Source organism: Plecotus auritus, assembly GCF_963455305.1.
Source record: "Plecotus auritus genome assembly, chromosome: 3".
In the NCBI taxonomy this organism is placed as follows: Eukaryota; Metazoa; Chordata; class Mammalia; order Chiroptera; family Vespertilionidae; genus Plecotus; species Plecotus auritus.
Genome location: NC_137772.1, coordinates 125,420,904 through 125,438,387, shown reverse-complemented (window position 1 = coordinate 125,438,387; position 17,484 = coordinate 125,420,904). Strand labels below are relative to the sequence as shown.

The following is a 17,484-nucleotide window of genomic DNA, read 5'->3' as shown; positions in this document are numbered from 1 at the left end:
CTGGATTCGTAACAATCTCTAACTCCAACTTTTAGAAACTTCAAGGCTTGACTGTGACTATGTTGGCAGAGTCTAATAAATTGCTTTGTAAATGAAGTAGACAACGCTGATTGATTATGTTTTACAATACAGCATTAGTAAAAAGAGAAAAGATTTTCTTTCCCTAAATTGAATTTTAGGTTCCTCTTTCCCAAGAAATACCAATGGAAATCAGGTTAGTTTATATTCAGGCTGGCCATAAAGTCTGGGATGCATAGATAATATTATTTTATTTTATTTTATTTTATTTTATTTTATTTTATTTTATATACATAGAATACAAATTATTATCTGTAGTTGTCTATGTCCAGACTTTAAGGAAGGTGTTATGTAAGGTGTTAGAGTAAATGTGAAATGATTGAGTCTGTACTGGAAGCCCAGCACATGAATGATGAACTTGGGTATAAATTGGAGCAGTAAAGATAGACTAACTTGATTTTTTAAGTTTCTCAGTTTCTATTTCCCTTCAGTTATCTAAATGAATCAGGTCAGGCAGGACAATCTCTGTGGTGTGTGTATTATCTAGTTAGTTGTTGTTATGAACACCTGCACTGTGGGAGAGATAGTTCTCTTCAAACCAAGATATATTTCATGACTCTTGAACTAAGTCATCAATATTTACAAGCAAAGAAATAAACATGGGATAACCTAATCAAATCCTGCTATTTTTTAGATGGAGCATTTCTTGACTTTGAAGACTCGGGCATGCATTATGAAAGCTCTCAGAAGAGCACTGTGTGAGGCAAGTACTGATGTAGACAAGTACTGATATAGGAATAAAAACCAAGTTTACCAGATGATGCATATATTTAAATGAGAATTTCCCAATTAAGGTTTTCAACATTCAAATAATTGTGCAAACATTGATGTTCTCTTAAATAAAAAGAAGAAATAATATGTATTAGATTTAAAGATGCAAATTCTTTTTCTTGCTTTAAAATATTGTGTCTAAGTGATTAGAATTTGGCATGATTCCTACCTTAGGCACTTTCTCTAGGAACCTAATCCAGTTAGAAACATTTTGTGAAAAACAGTTTACTATCCAGAAAGTTTTCCTGTTTCCAAGATAAGAGAGCCTGTTCTGCCATCCCAGCAGATGAGGATTGTTTAAGTAACTAGATAACAAAGTTGTTATTGATTCTATTATTTTTACTCTTCCTGATTCCCTGCAGTCCAAAGGGAGTTTGTCAGAACAAGAATGATTTTATAAAAAGGAGTAGCTATTATTGTGGTAACTGGCCTCATTGTGACAGATGGGATCCTAGTGTTTTCTCACTGCCCTTTACTCAGGAGCTAGGAGAACAGAAAGCAAATAACCAAGAAACCAACACACTCATAATAATCTGGATTTCTCAGCGCTGAGCCAGAGCACTTGGAAATCAAATATTGGCCTCCTCCTGAATGCCCCTTTTAGCTTGTTATTGTTAACCAGTCTAACATTCCCTTATCACATGCTCATGTGGGCAGAATTAAATGGAATTAGCTGCAAATTATATAAAATTCATTTACCTTTAAAGGAAGCTATTTGGTCATGTTCAGTGTAGAGAGAGTATGGCATTAAGACACAAGTTAATGGTACCGCCAGGAGATGAATCAATTTGCTTTTGTTTTATTGCCTCCCTTTATTTGCCCTAATGTGTTAGCTACTGTGGCTGGAAATACTCAGTTCAACTTCTCTGAACCTACATTGGAGCCACATTAACAGCCCAAAGAAAGTCTTACTGTTTCTAAATAGTTCAGTGGGAGTAAGCACAAAAATAAAATAAGATCCAGCTGAACTTCTAAATCCTTTGTCACATAAAGAATGGATGTGTAAGCCCTGGGTGGGTGGCTCGGTTGGTTGGAGTATAGTCCCATACAACAAAAGGATGCTGGCTTGATTTCCAGTCAGGGCACATACCTAGGTTGCAGGTTCCATCCCCAGGTAAGTGCATATGGGAGACAGCCAATTGATGTTTCTCTCACATCAATGTTTCTCTCTCTCCCTTCCTCTCTCTCTCAAAATCAACAAAAACGTATCCTCAGGTGAGGATTTAAAAAAAAAAAAAAAGAATGGATGGATGCATAAGAAAGGAAAGAAAATCTATGAAAGTGTTTGGGATTTATAACCTACTATAAAAATGTTCAGGATTTATATGTTTTCCCATGTAGAGATTGAAATAACATCCTTTTTAGACTCCACCAAAAAACTGTTAGAACTAATAAATGAATTCTGTAAAATCAATAAACAGAATCAATATACAGAAATCTGTTGAGTTTCTCTTCACCAATAACAACCAATTGGAAGTAGAAATTAATAAAACAATCCCACTTATAATTGAATCAAAAAGCATAAAATACCTACGAATAAATTTAGCCAAGAGGGGGGAAATCCTGTACTCTGAAACTGTAAGACATTGATGAAAGAAACTGAAGAGGATACAAATAAATAGAAGGATAATGCCATGTTCATGGATTGGCAGGATTAATATTGTTAAAATGTCCTTACTACCTAAAGCAGTGGTTCTCAACCTTTCTAATGCCGCGACCCTTTAATACAGTTCCTCATGTTGTGGTGACCCCCAACCATAAAATTATTTTCGTTGCTACTTCATAACTGTAATTTTGCCACTGCTAATGAATCGTAATGTAAATATCTGTGTTTTCCGATGGTGTTTTCTGATGGTCTTAGGCTCTACAGCAGTGGTTCTCAACCTGTGGGTCGCAACCATCAGAAAACACAGATATTTACATTACGATTCATTAACAGTAGCAAAATTACAGTTATGAAGTAGCAACGAAAATAATTTTATGGTTGGGGGTCACCACAACATGAGGAACTGTATTAAACGGTCGCGGCATTAGAAAGGTTGAGAACCACTGACCTAAAGCAATCTACAGATTCAATGTAATCCCTACTAAAATACCAATGGTATTCTTCTCAGAACTATAACAACTAATCGTAAAACTTATATGGAACCACAAAGGACCTCAAAAAGCCAAAGAAATCTTGAAAAAGAACAAAATAGGAGGCTTCATGTCCCCTGATTTCAAACTATACTACAAAGCTATAATAAACAAAATAGTACCATACATAAAAACAGATATATATATATGTATGTGTGTGTGTGTGTGTATATATATTTATGTATGTATATATATATCTGTCCAGTTTTCCCAACACCACTTATTGAAGAGACCATTTTTGCCCCATTGTATATTCTTGCCTCGTATCAGTGGAATGCAATAGAGTCCAGAAATAAATCCTTGCTTATATGGTCAATTAATCTCGTCAAATGAGGCAAGAATATACAATGGGGCGAAAACGGTCTCTTCAATAAGTGGTGTTGGGAAAACTGGACAGATACATGCAAAAAATGGAACTGGACCACTTTCTTATACCATAATCAAAAATAAATTCAAAATGGATTAAAGACTTAAGTAAGACCTGAAGATATAAAACTCCTAGAAGAAAACATAGGCAGTAAACTCTTTTCATCTGTCTTAGCAATTTTTAAATATGTCTCCTTAGTCAAGAAAAGCAAAAGCAAGTTAAACAAGTAGGGTTACATTAAATTAAAAAGTTTTTGCACAGTGAAGGAAACCATCAACAAAATGAAGACAACCTACTGAATGGTAGAAGATATTTTCAAACGATATTTTTGATAAGAGGCTAATATCCAAAATATATAAGAAAATCATACAACTTAACACCCCCAAAAAATCCAATTACATACTGGGTGGAGGACCTAAATAGATATTTCTCCAAAGAGGATATACAGATGGCAAATAGACATGAAAAGGTGCTCACCATCACTAATCATCAGGGAAATCTATATTAAAATCACAGCAAGGCTCTTGCTAATTGTGTGTCTCTGTTGGTTGGAGCATCATCCCATGCATTGAACGGTCGAAGGTTCAATTCCCTGTCAGAGCACATACTTAGGTTTTGGATTCAATCCCTGGTGGGAGTGTACAAGAGGCAACCAATTGATATTTTTCTCTCCCCCCCTTTCTCCCTCTCTAAAAATAAAACAAACAAACAGTAAGACACAACCTCACACCTGTCAGAATAACTATCACCATAAATAAAGTAAGTAAGTAAGTAAGTAAAATCAACAGCTCTGGCTGGGTGGCTCAGTTGGTTGGGCATCCTCCAGTGCACCAAATTCCTGGTCAGGCTGCATATTCAATGCCCAGTCAGGGGTATGTGGGAGGCAGTTAATCAATGCTTCTCTCTCACATCGATGCTTTTCTCTTTCTCTCTCCCTCCCCCTTCCTTTCTCTCTAAAAATCAATTTTTTTAATCAACAAGTAACAAATGCTGGCAAGATATGGGACTGTAAATTGGTGGGATTGTAAATTGGTGCAGCCACTATGGGAAATAGTATGGAAAGGTCTCAAAAAATTAAAAATAGAACCTCCATATGACCCAGGGATTCCATTTCTGGGTATTTATCAAAAGAAACCTAAAACACTAATTCAAAAAGACATACACACCCCATGTTCATTGAAGCATTATCTACAATAACCAAGATATAAAAGCAACCGAGGTGTCCATCCATAGATGAATGGATAAATAAGATGTGGTACATACATACAATGAAATATTACTCAGCAATAAAAAAGAATGAAATCTTACCATTTGCAACAACATGGATGGACCTAGAGGGTACCGTGCTAAGTAAATTAAGTCAGACAGAGAAAGACAAATACCATATATTTTCACTTAAATGTGAAATCTAAAAATCAAACAAACAAAACAGAAACAGACCCATAAATATAGAGAACAAGGTGATGGTTGCCAAAAAGGAGGGGTGGAGGATGGATAGAAAGAGAAAAAGAAATGTTTTCTGCACCAACTTAGAAATTTTTCTATACATTTCCTCATTTAAATCTCACAAACTTTTTTAATATACTTTTTATTATTGACTAGTGGCCTGGTGCACAAAATTTGTGCACACTAAAAGGGGATTAATTAGAGGAAATATTTTAATATTGCTATTTGCCCTTTCTCTATAATAGAAGTGTCAGAGATGAAAGAAAATTAGTAAAATGTATATGAAAATCTCCCTCCTGTCAGAGTCTGGGCGCGCCGCAGGACCCAGAGTCAAGTCCCCATCCACCCGCACACACCTCGAAATCACAGGAGACCCAGACCCAGCTGGTCCCACCCCCGTCAAGCCCCACAGGGCAGCGGGGGGCACAGCCTCAGGCCCCCCATCAAGCCCCGCCAGGAGGGGTGTGCAACCTCAGGTTCCTCAGCCCGGCCTCAGGTCTCCTGGCCCCAGCGCGAGGGCATGATGACCATTTGCATATTAGCTCTTTATTATATAGGATAGTATTACAGATATCTCCCATTTCCCCCCCTTTACTGCCCTCCTCCCAACCCCTACCCACCTACCCCCATGTCTTCACTACCCTATTGCCCGTGTCCATGGGTTATGCCTATAAGTGTATGAGTTATTTGGTTTGTTCACAAAAACTTTATGACATAGAAGTATATTTTTATTTGAATTCCCATGTTTCACGTTTATTCTTTAAAGGTATCAATGAGTCTTCACATATCAAATAAATTATAATTTCATTGTTTATTTTTTATTGTTGTTGTTGTTCTCAATTTGTAGTGAGCATGAGAATGACCTAGGGTTTGTTTAAATGCATATTTAAATGCACCACACCCTACATAGGGTTATTCAGTAGGTATGGGATTAGGCTCAGGAATTTGCATTTTATAAGAATACCAGTGATTTTTTTATTGTGGTAAATTGGTATAAAGGATTATACATTTCAGGTATACAACATAATAATTCAATATTTGGTATACTACATATTGTTCACCACAAGCATCCCAATGATCTTGACACACATGGTCCAACAATCACACTTCAGAAACTCTACTCCAGGTTATTTCATTGATAGTAGGAGTCTGTACCTTTGTGACATCTGCCTATAAAGGTAAATGTGTTGTAATGTGTAATTGGAGAAAATACACAAAATAAATGTATTCAAATTCAGCACAGAAATATACTGATAAGAGGTCTCTGCCATAGGAAGAATTACAAATAGAAAAATTCACTGAAGTTGACACCACAGTCAAACAACGAGCCTTTACTTAATTCACTGCAAAAAAAGGGAATGGATCCATGCTAGAAAGTCCAGAGTGAGGGCCTTCAGTGGTGCCCTTCTGAGTTTGGAGCTAATTCTCCCACTTTAATTCCCACAGATTTCTAATTTTAACACTTTTGTATGGGTCTTAGATATAGGGACACACAGAGGAATCACTTTGAAGAAGGTGTTCCTGCATCTTCACAAGAAAAACCAGGGTTGCACGTGACCACCTTCGCAACCTGGAGAAAGCAGAAATGGAGCAGGATTCCACCCTGCTCCAACCCAGACACTAGAATCATTCCCTTCTCTTCTGAACTATTTGAGGGTTTCTTCTGGATTTATGACAATAGCCTCATCTTTAACCAGGGAAGTGGAAGAACCATAGAAAATGCAGTGGGAGTCGTCTCTGGCTATAAGACACAGCTCAGATGCTGGATTCCACACCTACTAGGATAGCTAATCCCATTGGAGATGTGATTAGTTCACCCTTCAAGCCTTTTTAGCCGGCTTTCCTAGCTGTAGAAAAGGAGAAGCCCCTGCACCTATTTCTCTGTGGTGTGTGGAGGGCTGTCTTGGGAGAATGCCATCCAGCTCTCCCAGCCCCTACCTCTTTAAACACTTTGGGGCATATTCCCCTAAAACATAGGGATATAGCAACCCAGTGCTCTTGTATGCAAGGATGACCAACAATCACTAAATGCTTATAGATGCATTGAAAGTAATGCTATGGGAGAAAGAAAGAGATGGTCATTTATTGAGTGCCAACGGAGTGCCAGGAACATGAGACATTTTATCTCACTGAATTCTCACAAAAACAAAATTTTTAAAATGTCTTGACTACCTACTACAAAGATAGTATAGTCTCACATTCAAGAAAATGAATCCTAAGACCTCAGCTGGGATCTAGGTTCTGCCATTTGTTAGCTGTGTGATTCTGGGCAAACTACATTTCTATGCCTATTTCCTCCACAGCGAAGTGGAAATAAGAGTATCTACCTCATAGCATTTTAATGAGGATTAACATATGTAAAATGCTTGAAACAAAGCCTGGCTCCATGTGTGTGCTGTTATTACTGTATGCAGTGGATCTACCTTATGGGCAGTATATTGTGTCCACTTTACAAGTAAGGACAGGGAAGCTTAGTGGACTGATATAACTGGTCAGGGGACACACAGCTTGTGCAGGACAGAGAGAGAGTTGGAAGAGGGCTATATACAGTTCCCAAGAGCTTTCCATCACCCACCAAAGCCAAAACATATTTTTGCTACTGGGTTTCTGTCCCTCAAAGAGGTTGCAGATAGTCACACAGGAAGGGCTGTGTACGTGTTTCATCAGAAATAGTATTGAAGCCCTGGCTGATGTGGCTCCGTTGGTTGGGTGTCATCCCCTGCCGGCTGAATTCCCAGTCAGGGCACATGCACAGGTTGCAGACTGGATCCCAAGACAGGGGCATGCAAGAGGCAACAGATTGCTCTCACATGGATAGTTCTCTCTCCCTCTCCCCTCCTCTCTCTTAAAAAAAAAAACAATTTTAATAAAATAAAATAAATATATTATTGAAAATATTCGTCCTTCAACGAATAAATGCTGTGAAAGGCAGGATGGTTTAGGAAGGCAGCTGGAGTGACTGTGAAGTGTGGTCAAGTCTTCTTTGGGCTTAGGCAGGAACCTGAAGGTAAGAAACGGTTCCCTGGAAAACAAAGGATTAGTCATAGGAAATGGTGATGGGAGGAGGGTGGAAAGCAAAGAAGGGAAATTGTATGGAAGCGAGGAGTTTATCCAGGACTAAGACTAGGAGGGAAATGATGAAGGTTGGGATTTCTGCAGACTGTGTATCTGGATGGTGGAGCTCAGATAGGAGCCTGGTAAGAGCAGGTGGACGGGATGGGTCCAGAAGGGCGAGGATGGGCCATAGTGATTCCAGAGAAGGGACAAGCTGGGGGCTTTTTAGACCCTTTGGAGTCTTTACTTCCTTTCACACTTTCCTTTCAGCTGCAAAGTAAACTGGGAGCCTCAGAGGATGAAACAAACAAAAAAAAGACAAAGGGGCTGGTAGTCTAGGAGTGCCGCTCCTGAGTGAAGCGAGTAAACAGCACACAGCCCTGGGGCTTAGGAGCCTCCCTTCTGCTGTGTGCTCTGGAGAGAGAAAGCCAGGGAGGTAGAGAGCAAGACAAGTGCCCACGTAAATTAGATTTTTAGGCTGCATTTATCTACACAACTGGGAGTGGGGGGGGGGGTGGAATGGAGGGTGGCTGAATTTTCTGGAAACTGATTTCCACTTATTTTTGCTGGATTGTTTTGCCCTAGAAGTCAATGGAGAGCCTTTAATAGATCCTTTTTCCTGAATGAGATAGGTTTGTCCCAGACTCTTGAGGAAATCCCACAGCAGGAGGAGGAATGGATCATTCGCCCTGGGGAATAAAAGCGGCCTGCTTAAGTGCCTACTGAAGGAAACGCTAGCTACCAAAATTCAAGGGAAATTATGGGAATATTCTCATTACATACATCACATCGTTCGCTTTAGTATTTCAACTCAGGATATAATCTAATTTGTATTTTAACAGCAAATTAATTATAAAAACAAATATGATCTAATAAAATAAATTCCTTATGAACATATCCTTGAGTTAAGGTTCATCTGGTGGTTTTTTGTTGTTGCTTTTTTTTCCCTTTATCACGGGATGGGATGGCTTAAAAATTCTTAACACCAAGGCAAATTCAGCCCTTGGCATGCTTGAGGAACCGCAGGGGAAGACGAGAACAAGGTGACCAGTGTTCTCCAGGGCGGAACCGCAAGCGCTAAGAACTCGAAGAGGGGAGAGGGGAGAGGAGGACCTCCAACATCAGCGAGGGCTATCAGGACGTTCTACTAATAAACGACTTTTTCACTGTCCACACTATAATTGGTTTACAGCCTTTCTTGTTTATTTATCCATAAGAGCTGCTGTTAAATGGCTCGGGAAGGCAGGCGCTCAGCTAATGGCTCTGTGACGCTCTGGGCCAGTGGGAGGTGAAAGGGGCGCAGGCGTCAGCGGGGATGCGGAGCGGAAACGCATTTCACCTGTAATGGGCTTGGCGATTTTATGATACCAGGAGCTACATGCAAGGAGAAATCAGCACGGGACCTTGCTTAGCGAGGGCTCTACGGGCTGAGGTTTTTCTATATAAATGTCGGTTATAATTAGCCAACCCAATATAATTAGCTTTGTCCCACCGAATAATAACACTAACTGGCTGTTAGATCTTGCTTCCTGGGTCACTTCTTTAGGTAGCAAGCAACAAGATACCCACTGTGAAGGTGAGAACGTGCACCTTCAGCACCCCGGTTCCCGGTGCTTCGCCCTCCTGCGCGGTGAGTGGGTTTGCTTTCTGCTGAGCGCCTCTTTTCTTTCCGCAGGGCCGAGCAAAAACAGTAAATGGGAGCAAATGAAGCATCGAAATGGAGACCAATTTACAGAAACGTGCAATTAGCGAGAAGTGCAAAGTAAACACTCTGGGTCGAGGGTGGCAGCTGAGGCCAACAGCCAGTGAGGGGGCTGCGGAGCGGCCGGAGTGGGGGGGGGCGCGCGGCTTGTTGCCGAGGGGAGGAGGTGAGACCAGAAGACCGAAGAAGGGGAGGGGGAAAGTGGCCGATCTTTGTCCCAAGCGGAGCTCGCCGCCGCCAGCTCATAACCGCGTCGCCAAGTCGACCCACAGTGATTTGGCAGATTATCTCTGAGGGTCAACACGCCGCGGCCAGGCAACCCCCTCCGGCCCTGCGCTCCTGATCGAAGTAGTCACTCGCGGCTCGGGTGATAGCGTCGGGTTCTCCTCGTTTTCTGACTCCAAGAACAATGAACTCTTTGACTGGGGGCTTGCAGAGATTAGGTGCGCAGGTCCCACAGCCTTTCAATCCCTGCCCCTCCCCCCCCGCAGGTGGTCCTTTTCCCTAAAGAAATCCCTGAAACTCCCCATCCACCATCCCGGGCGTCCGGGTAGCTACGCGAATTCCCAGACTCACTCGGACCACTCGATACAGAGCACAATTCTGAGATGACACCAGCATCTAAAAGGTCTCTGCAGAGAAGTCAAATCCCACCTTGGTTTTTGTTTAGTGCACTCAATCCGTGTGCATTTAAAACAAATATGTCTACCCGGGCCGGAGTGCTCCGTTGATTGGAGCGTCCTCCTGTACGCCAAAGGGGCTGCGGTTCCATCCCCCGTGGGGGCACTGCAGGAGCCAACAGATATCTCTCTCTCTCTCTCTCTCTCTCTCTCTCTCTCTCTCTCTCTCTCTCTCTCTCTCCCCACCCCCTTCCTTCCTCTCTCTCTCTACAATCAATTTTTAAAAAAACTAAAACACAAATATTTCTTACAGGAAAAAATATATTAAAATATACCTGTTAAAGGACTGGATTAGTTAGTGCTTTAGGACGGTCACATCGAAGTGATTTTTCTCTTGCTGGCTCCTTGTGCTTCACGCTCCCTCTTGCCTAGGCTTTTCTGCAAAGGTGTCTAGTTTTTCTGAAACTCCACGTTGTGGTTCCAGGAATGTGTTCATTTCGGCAGGACCCAGTCTGAGGCCGCCCATGACCCACCCTCAGGGCAAAATGATCAGAGGCGTCGGTCAAGCCCAGGCAGGGAGTGGGTGCCACCGAGAGCCGAGAGCCGGAGAGAGTCAGTCTGCACCCTCAGGCCGCAAAAAAGCGTCTCTATTTAAGTCAGGACCCCAGAGTGCCCAGAAGCTACCCAACCGGTGGAAGCCAAAAGCTGTCGTTGTCATAAAAACGCTTTTATTTCTTTTGTAAACACTGCCCACATCTCCTGGTGCGTCTCCAGCTGGTGGACTCCGCGGGGCCCGGATCGTCCGGATCCGGATCGGTGGAGAGCCGTCAAGGGTCTGGAAACGCCCGGTGAGCCCCCTGCTCCCGTCTCCCAGGCACAAGAGGGGACGCTACTTCTTCCCCGCTGCCACGTTAAGAGACCATTCTGACCAAATGAGTCCAAATTTATCAAAATTAACAATGCCTAATGATTTTTTAAATTAAAAAGCCACCGTGAATGCTTCAGACGTTAGTTTGTTTATTCTTCAGAAGTTCCACAGCACAGACACAGATAAAAACATACAACGAATGCTGGATCTGTGTGTGCTAGCTCCTGGAACCCTTGGTGGCTGTGTGCAAAATGCGTAGATAAAATAGAACGAACTGCTTCTGACTTTTAGAGCTGGGATCTGTAAGCTTTTTTTACCATATTCCCTAACAAGTTTAAGTGTACAACCTCATCATGTAGAAATATATTTACTAATATATTATGTACATTATCAAACATACAAGGAAAATAGATCGTTTCAAATCTGATGAAACTTTCTATAACTGAAGAGAGTGCTAAGATTTTTCATGCGCGCCCCACTTTGGGGAGCACTGCCAATTGCGCGTGAGGTGTGTGCAGTAAACGCAGCTGAGAGAGAAAATCGAAACAACTGCGGTGCTCGCGGGGACCTGGGCCTTGCTTCTTAAGGCAGTCAGACAGGCCAATAATAGCCCCAGGCCGAGCCACGTGGGCCACAGCGGAGCCTATGGCGGGGCAGCCGGCCAGCGAGTCCCTCCAGCAGCGGGTTCTCTCTGAGAGCAGAGCGAAGCTGTCAAAAAGAGTAGGGGTGGCGCCGGGAGTGGGAGAGCCGCACAGCTCCGAGTCCCCGGCTCCAGTTCCCCACTCTGGGTCCCCAAGCCCGGGCGGCAGCCATGAACGGCGAAGAGCAATACTACGCGGCCACGCACCTTTACAAGGACACATGCGCGTTCCAGCGGGGCCCGGCGCCCGAGTTCAGCGCCAGTCCCCCTGCGTGCCTGTACATGGGCCGCCAGCCCCCGCCGCCACCGCCTCCGTTCCCCAGCGCCCTGGGCGCGCTGGAGCAGGGCAGCCCGCCAGACATCTCGCCGTACGAGGTGCCCCCCCTCGCGGAGGACCCCACGGTGGCACACCTCCACCACCATCTCCCTGCTCAGCTCGCGCTCCCCCACCCGCCCTCCGGGCCTTTCCCGGATACAGCCGCGCCAGGCGCCCTGGAGGAGCCCAGCCGCTTCCAGCTGCCTTTCCCATGGATGAAGTCTACCAAGGCTCACGCGTGGAAAGGCCAGTGGGCAGGTAAGCTTGGATCCCGGCCTCTCTGTACGCACCCTCTCTCTCCCGGCTGCCCCTACCTCCGATCACTCCGCAGGTCCGCAGGAGTTCCTGTTCCCCGCCGGCCCCTACGGATAACCCGGGGTCGGACTAAAGCACACAGGGAGCAAGGAGGTCATACCGCATGGACGTGCTTTTCTGGTCCAATTTGGAGCGTCTTTGCTTCTGATCTCTCCTACTGGGAGCTTAAATCCCTTCCCTGTCTGTACACTGAACTCCGGGAGCCCAGTGCTCCCAGCGCCCCTCCCAGAGAGCCTACGCCTGCCTGGCCGAACTCAAAGCTTCGATCCTCGGATCCCCCTCCAGCCGGGGATCCGCCCGCCCCGGACTCCCGGGAGTTCGCGTGGAGGAAGCCGAGCTGGGTTGGGGTACCTCTGAGCTGCAGGAGCGCGCCTTCGGGTCTCGGGCCAGCTTGGGCACAGAGCCTGTGGGCTTCGCTGCAGGACGGGGGCAGCCTCGGGCACCCAGAAGATGCAGGGAAGCAGCAATGTCCAGAGGCCGGAGTTGCGGGGAGGCTGCAGGCAGGGGTCGAGGCAAGGCGGGGGCTCACCGCAAGGCCGAGGACGGCCGCTCACCTAGGAGCCAGGCAGCTGGGCCAGGCGCCTGCGATGCTAATTTCACTTTTGACCAGACAGAAGCGTGTGAAGGGGTCTCCCCGCGCTGCTTCCTGGAAGTCAGTTTGAGGAAGGAGATGCTCTTTCAGCTCAGCCAGTCCGGGCAGAGGGAGCCCTGGTCCGCGGCGGTAGCAGAAAGTCTCCCTGGAGCGGGAGGCTAGAGCCGAGCAGCCCGGGTTCCTTTCCCGCCCCAACCTGGCCGAGATTTCCGGCGCGGCCTGTGCCGCCCCCGCCACACAATGTTATCGTGTCGCAGCCACTTCTGGTCACACCTGCACGGCAAATAGTTGACTTTTCTTTCCTCCCAACTCACGAGAGTAGGGGGAGAGACTCAGCTGGAGCCCCTCCCCCCATCCTGGAGTCTGGCCGGCCCTACCTGACCCTGACCCTGGCACAGCCAAGCAGGGCTTTGGGGGGTCCGGGCTCGCCCAGGGTCCTCGGGGCTCGCCTCTCCTAGTTCACTTTTCTCAAAAGCTGAGTGTAAGGCCGGGGCAGGTTCTGAGGCAGGACAGGGCCCCCACTCAGCCGCAACCTTCCCCACCTCCGGCGAAACCCCAGCGCTTCTGCACACACTTCCCCAGCGGCTGGGCCAGGGGCTGGAGTTGGGGGCGGTGGGGAGGCAGGAAGACCTCATCCTTCTATGTGGGGGGAGGAGGCTCTCAGTCTGTAGTCTCCTGCCGAAGCTGTGCTCCCTCCAGGGCTCCCTTCCTGAAGGGCGCAGGGAACACGAGTTTCTGGCCTTCCTAGCGCTCCTGAGGGCTTCCTCCGGAAAAAGGCGAGGGAGGCCCTGAGGTGGGCCACATTCCCTACCCTCCTCCCGCAGGAGTGTTCCCCTAGCTCTGGTGGAGCTTGGGCTCCAGCGGACCCAAGAAGCCAGAAAGGAAAACCCGAAGGAAAATCAGCAGCCTTGTCGGACAGCGAGGGACCTGGGAAGGTGGCATCCTCAGGCTGGAGCTTTGGGGCTGGAGGGGCCTCTGCCTTCGCCCTCTGGCCCTTTGCAGGCTCAGTCTGCTGGGAAGGGGCCCAGACCCCTCTTTCCTGGAAGCCGCCTGGGAAGGGGGGTCCTTCCAGGGGAAATTTTCAAAGGAGCCAAACTTCCAGGGTCAGGGAACCCACCTGCCCACTCCTAGCGGGGTTCCAAGCCCCTGGGAGGGCAGAATGACCAAAGGGCTTTTATTCGTAATACAGATATGAATACTAACAACAGGAACTTCCAAAAAACTTGACTTAAAAAGTGAACTGTCTCAGCCTCACTGGCCAGCTCTCCTGTCGCCATCTTCCCAATAACAGCACCAACAGCCTCCACCTCCACCTCCATCTCCTGCCAACTCTCCTAAGCTCTGTCTCCTGGGGTAGCAGCCCCAGCGCAGCCTTCACAGCACCTCTCACAGAAGAGGGCCCTGGAGAGGTGTGGGTTGAATTTAAGAATCTTGGATGGCCTTTTCAAATGCTTGAAATGTCCCTCCACACTTCCCTCCCAGGCCAAGGAAGGCTTGGGAGTGCAAGACCCAGAGATGCCCTGAAGGGAGCAAGCGTCCTTCGCTGACTCAGGCCAAGCCTCCGCCCTGGCTGCTGGGAGTCAACATTTAGCCCCGGGGGAAACCCGGCAGGTTCCATTGTGTCATTAACCCTCCTCCACAGACACACACACCAGCTTTTCAACTCCCTAAGGCCTAGCCAACAGTCACAGGAGAGCCGTTTCATACCTCTGCCCCAACACGGACAGACTTAGGCCTTTCCCAGTGTTTTGGTGGAACTTACCCCATGTGCAGGCAGTATCTCAAACAGAGAGGAAAAGCACAGGACCTCAAGGAGTGCAGCAGCTAACACCAGTTGTGAGCTGACCTACAGGGTCAGGCCAGACTGTTGCTTCTCACCCTGCTTAGAACTGGGAGCCCTTGACGCCACCCCATCCCCTCCAGTCCCAAGCGGGATTCAGTTCAGGCCTCTGAGCCTCCCCTCAACCAGGATTTGGAATCCAGACCTAGGCGGAGGCTGAGAGCAACCTTCTTAGAGGCCTAGAATAGTTTCCCTTCTTTTCCAGGACAGGGGCCCAGCCCAAGTTAAAATGAGGACAATTATAGGAAATTTACTGGCCCTCTCTATAACTATAGAGAGAACTAATATTATGGTCAGATATAACAATATATGGATATATGTATATTGCTGTATTAAGTCAAGGTTTTTCAGATTTTTATTAGCTGAAGGTTTTTCAAACTGAGGGTTGCACCTGTTAGTGGGTGATGAAATCAATTTACTGGGTTGAGACCTTTCTTTGAAAAAACAAAATAGTAATTAATAGAAAAAATTAGATAGCATCGTATGTGGTAAAAGTTGGTTTTATGTCCTGAAAAATGTTTGTTTCAGTTATATATCTGTATGAACTGGGTAGTGGTCTGAAATGTATTTTTCTTGTGGGTCATTGGCAGAAAGTGTTTTGGTTTTTTTAGTTCTGTATTAAAGTCACTTTATTGCCTTTGTATAATTAAATAGATTTAGAAATCTATTCTGTACATTTTAATCGGCATCAATACAAACACAAGTTAAGGGAACCCGCTCAAGAACCACTTGTGGAGAGAGCCCACCGCAGGGTCAGTAAGAGCTTTGACCTCCCCCCCACCTCCCGCAGAAGGCGAGCCAGTGGTAGGGGAACCACACTCTCATGTCCTGTGTCTCTCAGGCAGTGCCTACTCGCCAGAACCCGAGGAGAACAAGCGGACGCGCACGGCCTACACTCGCGCGCAGCTGCTGGAGCTGGAGAAGGAGTTCCTGTTCAACAAGTACATCTCCCGGCCACGCAGGGTAGAGCTGGCCGTCATGCTGAACTTGACAGAGAGACACATCAAGATCTGGTTCCAAAATCGCCGCATGAAGTGGAAAAAAGAGGAGGACAAGAAGCGCGGCTGCGGGACAGCTGCTGGGAGTGGCGGGGACACAGAGCCCGAGCAGGACTGCGCGGTGACCTCCGGCGAGGAGCTGCTGGCGCTGCCACCACCACCGCCCCCTGGGGGAGCGGTGCCGCCGGCGGTTCCTGCTGCGGCCCGAGAAGGCCGGTTGCCCCCAGGCCTTAGTGCCTCGCCGCAGCCCTCCAGTGTCGCACCCCTGCGGCCGCAGGAACATCGGTGAGAAGTGGGGTCTCTTCCTTGTCAGTGGCATTGACCACTCACAGAGGAGGGAGCGGGCCTAGGGCCCCAGGTGAGGACCACTGGCGCTGGCGGTTTGCTGGGGCAGGAACTGCGGCGCCCACCCTGACGAGAGGGGAGAAGTGCTCTCCAGGTCCTGTGCCTGTTGGGGCCGGTGGGGTAACGCTGGCTGACCTTGGGGAGAAGGGACACGTTTCTGTAAATCTGAGGCCTCGGTCTGCCACTATTGTGCAGGTCCCAGCACTCCATAACCAAGGACCTCTTTAGAGAAACCAACTCTTCAAAAGGAAAAACTGTACTAATTGGAACACCCTCCAACACATGGCAGGCCAGCTAAAGGGATGCTATTATCTGCCCAGAAACAGAGCCATTTTGATTCAGGTTTCTGCCTTAATATTTTAGAAATAATTGAAAGGAGGTTTCAAAGACCTAAAGGAGGTTTCAAAGACCCTTGGTCCAACACTTCAGAGAGAGCAAAGAGTGATAGGCCTGGTGCCTTTGAAACCTCCTAAAAGGAGGTTTCAAAGACCCAGTGAAATTGATGCCCCTGAATAATCCAAACCCCTTCTTCCTCCTTCTCCTCTTTCTTTGTTAATCTGCTTAGCACAGCCACATCCCCAGCGCACATCCTTTCTTCAACCTGCACCTCTTCCCTCTGAAGAAGACATCTTGCAAGGGAAGCTGGGTAGCAGCAGGGCTAGGGTATAGGGGCAGAGCAAGAGTCCCTGTATACCCCCTTCGTCCAACACTTCAGAGAAAGCAAAGAGTGATAGGCCTGGAGCAAGGAGTTTAGGGGAGAAAGACCCACAAGTGAGCTTTCTATTTACATGTGGATTTACTTACTGGTCTCAGGGCAGGGAGGCTGTGTGGAAGGCAAGCATGGTGGCCTGACCCTCCTTGGAATCTAGTCACAGAGCCAGTATGATTTCCACATCTTTAGAAATGATAAAAACGCATGTGGTTGGGGAGTTTGGGAAACTGGTTATTTTTATTTAATATTGTAAAACTACCTAACAGTTTTTTTAACAAATATGTCTGTAGTTTCCAAGTCAGTTTTGGTTTGAGAGTCTGGGCCTTGCATGCAGGTGATGTTTGTGGAAAATGCTTAATAAATACGGATAATGTGGGAAAAGATGAAAACTGATTCCTTTGCTTAATACCAAACTTCATTATGGTGTAATGATTCCATTTTATTTTAAAAATTAAAGCAGCATTTATCTTTTTGGTACTAACTAGGGAAGAACCCATACTTAAGAAACACCACAGTTGGGTTTGGGGTTGGGGTCATGTGTTAACATGTGGATTCTCAGTTTTGTTTCATTTTTAACTAAAGAGTCACTGCTCAAGATGGATTTTGTCAGTAAGATAGCCCAGAGGCCTGAGGGTGGGAGTGTGGTTGGGTAGCGGCAGAACTGGTCAGAGCTTTGGCTGGGTC

The 17,484-nt window shown here is 46.4% G+C and overlaps 1 protein-coding gene across 1 annotated transcript; it reads left to right on the top strand.

The window, feature by feature from the left end:
- Positions 1-11,853: 11,853 nt before the first annotated feature.
- PDX1 (pancreatic and duodenal homeobox 1) lies at positions 11,854-16,032 on the top strand (the record flags this gene model as incomplete). The annotated part of the gene is made up of 2 exons (XM_080660841.1): positions 11,854-12,256; positions 15,587-16,032. The coding sequence occupies 2 exons, from the start codon at positions 11,854-11,856 to the stop codon at positions 16,030-16,032; spliced, it is 849 nt and encodes a 282-aa protein (XP_080516967.1).
- Between the last annotated feature and the right edge of the window lie 1,452 nt (positions 16,033-17,484).